Source organism: Solanum stenotomum, unplaced genomic scaffold, assembly GCF_019186545.1.
Source record: "Solanum stenotomum isolate F172 unplaced genomic scaffold, ASM1918654v1 scaffold7256, whole genome shotgun sequence".
Lineage (NCBI taxonomy): Eukaryota > Viridiplantae > Streptophyta > Magnoliopsida > Solanales > Solanaceae > Solanum > Solanum stenotomum.
This window is the reverse complement of record NW_026036607.1, coordinates 38,219-43,851: the sequence shown is the minus strand read 5'-3', so window position 1 is coordinate 43,851 and position 5,633 is coordinate 38,219. Positions and strand designations below refer to the sequence as shown.

The 5,633-nt window shown below is 31.9% G+C and overlaps 1 protein-coding gene across 1 annotated transcript; it reads left to right on the top strand.

The window, feature by feature from the left end:
- Positions 1 to 3,701: 3,701 nt before the first annotated feature.
- Positions 3,702 to 4,505, top strand: LOC125852989 (uncharacterized). Its single transcript, XM_049532680.1, has 2 exons — positions 3,702 to 4,350; positions 4,440 to 4,505. Exons 1-2 carry the CDS (start codon positions 3,702 to 3,704, stop codon positions 4,493 to 4,495), a joined length of 705 nt encoding a protein of 234 aa, XP_049388637.1. The 3' UTR covers positions 4,496 to 4,505.
- Positions 4,506 to 5,633: the final 1,128 nt, after the last annotated feature.

Sequence of the window (5,633 nt, the reverse complement as noted above, 5' to 3'; positions counted from 1 at the left end):
TTATAGTTGATGTAATGTTTATGTGAAATAAACATAGCCAATCCAACAATGTTTCGGACAAAGAATGGTGTTGTTATTGTTGTACTAGTTATATCAAAGACCTAATACATTCATTTTAACTTGGCATCAACTCACATTTATGCTTAGAAACTTAAACATGTATAAAGTTGAATAAATAGACACACGAATAATGCAGCCCAAACACGTGAAATGCATACGATCCAACGTGGATTAGTGAGCCGCTCAATAGCTGCCAACTAATTAAAAAATTTACACGTAGATATAAGAATTAAAAAAAAAACTAAATTAATATTCAAATTGATACAAGGGTATAGGGTGAAATACTCTTCCATTTTACCCTGTTTCTCTCTCAAATTCACGAAACTCTAGCTTGGGATTTACAACCAAAATCGTGAATCAAGGGAAAAATCGTTTATGATTTGTGCTAAAAGTTCATATACTCTGATGTTATATGTTCATCTTCCTCAATTTAGGACCCGTTTGACCATAGATTTTCCAAGTAAAATTTGGGGAAGAATTTGGCAAATAGTGTTTGTCCATACAATTTACCATTATTTGACAAATATTTTTGGCAAATATCCCAAATTCCAAATACTAGAAAAAACTGTATTTGGGTCAAGTCTCATTATTTGGGAACTTTTAATAATTCAAATTCTACACCAAACTTTTATCTTTTAACTTTTATCTTTTACAAAAACACCATTTATAATAGTTGTTTGCGTTGTTTTACATAATTTTTTACATGAACATCAAAGTAGTAATGGAATATTCAGTGATGATATGATTGTTGATGAAAGTGATGAACAATCGCCTCAACGTAACAAAGTCATGTGCTATGTAATACAAACCTAGTTTTGATTGTTTTAAAGATTTATGGGTATAAATCATTTTTTAAAAAAAGTGAAATATGTTTCCCAAATACTATGACTAAACACATGGTGAAATTTCACTCAAATAATATTTGTCAAAATATTTGGAAATCTATTGTCAAATGCTAGCTTAGTTCAGGTATGCTTAGTTTTGCCCTTTTGAAAGTTTATTTTAATAGAAGGTAGAATCTTTGCTTAAATCAGGATTATTTGCACACCAATGACCTGTATTGTTTGCAGACTAAGAAATGTTCATTATAGCTCTTTTTTCACAATGACAAAAAAAATAGAAGCCATTTGCACTAAAAACGAGGAAAATCATGCTAAAAGAGAGAAAAAAAAGCTTGATTTAAAAGAAGAGGAAAAAAGAGGATTTTGATTAGAAAATATACAAATATATATATATATATATATAAGGGATTCATTAAGGGTATAATTGTCATTTCAACATATATTTTACTGTTGTGGGCCTCAAAATTTACTCCTGACGCGCTCAGATTGAGTGTATATCACGTGTTTTGCTAGGTAGGATTCGAGTATTTTTTAGATTCAAGAGTTGGATAGTTAAAAAGCCTCTTTTTGCACTTTGAAAGTTTAAGGTCAAAGTTAAAATTTGAAACCAAGTTAAAGGTCCTATTTATGTGTTATGCTTAGGGCTGTTCATGGTCATGGTTAAATAACCAAACGGAGCCGCAATCCGAACCAAACCGATTAAAAAACCGATATTTGGTTTGGTTTGGTTTTAAATTTTGAAAATCGATACTATTTGGTTTGGTTTTACTAAAAAACAACTGCAAAAATAATCTAACCAAACCGATAAATTAGATATATAAATTTTATAATTTTTTATATATTATTCATAAATAAAATATAAATATTTTGTTAAATTTTAATTAATTCAAGTCTTTAACTTTATCATTTTCTCAAGCCCAACACTTTAACCCAACTATAACAATCCTAAGTCCAAGTCCATCAAAATCCATTTTAGTCTTTACCTACCATACTTCACATAAAATAGTCACACTTTCTCTTAATTGAATCACTTTGTTCATGTAATGATAACTCTAGTATTGCTTAATTGAACCGACAATAGTTTTTCTGTGGATTGTTCATGTACTAGGTGTTTGTATCTATCGAGATACGTATGTCCTCAAAAAAGTTATTATTTTCAAACCGAATAAGCCAGAAAAACTGAATCAATCCGACAATAACCAAACGACGGTTATTTTTTGTTTGGTTTGGTTTTGTTTTAGAAATTTAAAAAACTGACTAAATTGGTTTGATTTTGGTTTTAATCAATAACCAATCCAAACCGAACCACGAACACCCCTAGTTATGCTTATCAATTAAATGTCTAGGTAAATATAAATAAGGTATAATACATAAATATGCCCTTTCATTTGACCTCAATTTGCATTTATGCTCTCTAACTTTGAGTTTGCACAAGTAGATCTTTTATAAAGTATAACAAATAGACACATGTGTCTTACATGACATCCTACATGACAATTTGGGTCCTATGTGGTGTCGTATGTGTATTATGTCATGTAGGACTCATGTGTCTATTTGTTCAACTTTACACAAGTTCAATTGTATACTTGTGCACACCCTAGGAGGACATAAATATAAAAGGGAAAATTACGTGGTTAAGCAAGCTTATATTACTTAATTACTCATCATAGTTGTAGTTTGCTACAATTACAACTCACGACTAACATTAACCATTAATTACGCGGGTTGACTTCGAGTTTGTATAATTAGCCACATTTGGATAATTCGTAACTAACAATTCTTCGTTTGATTTGTATTTGTATACGATGGTTTGTGTTTGTATATGGCGATGATTTCCTTTGGTTTTTTAGTTTTGTCACCATTCACATTCAATATTTTTGTGTATAACTTTTTACAGTTTGTATAAACGTGTAGTTTTCGGATTTTGTATAATACAATTTATATAATGTAATTTGTATAATATATTATGTATAATTGTTTAAAGTTCATATGTTTATGTTTGTATCAATTCGTTATTTTGAGTTTTATCATATTTGTTAATTCCAGAGTTTATAGTACTCAATTATACAAAAACAAGCGAATTATAAAGACGTACCTGTGAATTATACAAACGAGATGCGAATTATACAAATTATTGCCCTCTCTCACTCGCCTCTCTCCTGCTTCTCCCAATCTCGCTCACATCTCTCCTTCCTCTCCCATTCTCGCTCGCTAGATATACAAATACATATGTATAATATACAATTATCTAATCAATATACATATACAATTCACATCTCTCCCACTCTCTTCCTTCTCTTGCTCGCCTCTCTCCTCCCTCTCCCAATCTCGCTCTCCTCTCTCCTCCCTATAACATGTAGCTACGAATCATAATTAACAAACTATAGCTATTTTTGAGTGGCTATATGCGAAAGTTCCCCAATATAAAATGAGGCCAAGTTTAAAGGTATATTTATTTATTATACCTATAAATAAATATATAAAGTCACAATTGTTCAACACAAATACACAGTTTGAGCAAAAGGTGTGTTTGGCATATGGGGGAAACATGACATATCCATCTCCCTCACTAACAAATTGGTAAACGTCAAAGTCTTCCTCATGAGGGCCCTTCATCAACCTTCAACTTTCCCATCAAGGACCAAAAAGAGTAATATTGGTTTGGGACCCAAAGGAGTAATATTGGTAATGAAAAGTCCACAAACCTTCAACTTGCTAGATGGCTTAATTGCATTTTTAGTCTTATATATGATAACAACAATAATTGTGAAGTCTCAGCTGAACCTGAGTAATACACAAATGTCTAAAGGAAACTCTCAGCTTAACTATTTTACATTAATCCTTCAAATCATCTTTTTGCAAACATGCCATGCTCGGAAGAGCAAACACTACTGTCCTCGTTCTGCTTGTGGCGATATCCGTAACATAAGCTACCCTTTTCATTTAAACACCGATCCAAAACATTGTCGTTTTTCAGGAATTGAATTAGCTTGTGAAGGTAACCAAACCGTTATATGGTTATCCTCCAAGAAGTTGCACGTTCAAGGCATCGACTATGCTTATCATACAATTCGCTTGGTAGATCCGACTTTACAAACAGATGATCTATGTTCTCTCATACCTTCTAAGCTTACCTGTCACGAATACAGTGATTTCTTCAGCCCATACTATTATGCATCACAGCTTAGAATAGTAGCGCCAAATTTCATGTTCAATTGTCCATTTGCTGTTAATGATTCGACATTTATGGAAATTAGTGGCTGCAAATCAAGCAAATACACTTATCTAAAGATTGGAAAAATGAATGTCTCTGAAGTGAGTGATGGATGCAGAGCGGAGTTTATAGGCTTGACCTCATGGCCTAATATTAACAACATTTCCCTTTCTGATTTTCATCAAGCAATCCTTTATGGCTTTGAGCTCTATTGGAGTTTCGAAGAAAGGATAAGTAACGACTTCAACTATATATGATTTTCTCCTTTATTAGGAAAACAATGGATTCACTCACTACAATTTGATTTCTTCTTGTCTTTGTAGGAGTTGCTTTAATGATTCTCTGTGAGTACTCAAACTTTTCTCTACATATGCTTTAATTTCTCCATTTGTGAAGAATAATTTCTTCGAATCCTTTATACTTCATGATGATATAATTAAAGGAGCAAGAACAACGATTGTGTACCTTATAGTGTTAAGTATAGAAAGCTGTTAATAGCAATATTTCTAAAAACATAGCCTTATATCTCCTTATCATCTCTATGTTTTGTTGGCCTAAGGGGAAGTTACTTTCCATGACTTCTCAAACGTGCAGTGTATTCGGGAGCAAAATTTGTAATAGGCCTTCCGTTGGTAATTGCATTTCTGGTGTACAAATTCAAAAGGAGGCATTTGTCAATGTACGATACGATTGAAGGATTTTTGCAAACACAAAACAATTTCATGCCAATCAGATATAATTACTCCAACATAAAGAGAATGACCAGAGGATTCAAAGAGAAATTAGGTGAGGGAGGTTACGGAACTGTGTACAAAGGAAAGCTTCAAAGTAGAAGGGATGTAGCAGTGAAGATGTTGAGCAAGCCTAAAGCTGGTGGAAATAAAAAGAAAGACACCCATTAATCATTTGATTGAAGGAAGACATTGACAAGAATTTTGAAGCAAAATAAGGCTAAAAAAACTTGATTTATTTTAATTTTTTTTTTTTTTTTGGTAACCAAGGATAATATTATTAGATAAACTTAAGATATTACAAGAGGAATTGAAGTAATACTATTAGTGTCTCTAGTAACATTGCTGTTAGAAGCATTAGTAGTAGTAACTATATTACTAGCATCTCTATTAATATGGTTGTTGAAAAATCTTTTAAATAAATCGTTCTCATAATGTTGTTACCAAATATAATATATTTACTGTCCATATTATACAATAATATGTTAGAAAATGGAAAAAATATTGATTTTGTTACTAATTTCATGAGATAAGTCATGTGTTTGAACTCATCTTAATTAGGCGATGATTGGGATAAGGATAGTGAATGGGCAGGTTGGGTCAAATCTGAGCTGGTCAAAATGATAGAGTTAGTAATTGGAGAAAATGGTCAAAACCCCCCCAACTTATATTTGTATTTTCAACTACACACTTTAACTTTAAGGGAGTCCTATCACCTCCTTGGAGTGTTTAAAACTGAAATTAATACCTCCCTGAATGCTTAACTGGCAAAGTGAGTGTATTTCA

Excerpts from the sequence above, each read along its gene's own strand:
- LOC125852989 (XM_049532680.1), top strand. The coding sequence starts at position 3,702 with ATGTCTAAAGGAAACTCTCAGCTTAACTATTTTACATTAATCCTTCAA. Across the intron at positions 4,351-4,439 it reads GAGTTTCGAAGAAAGGATAA|GAGTTGCTTTAATGATTCTC; the intron begins GTAACGACTTCA and ends TTGTCTTTGTAG.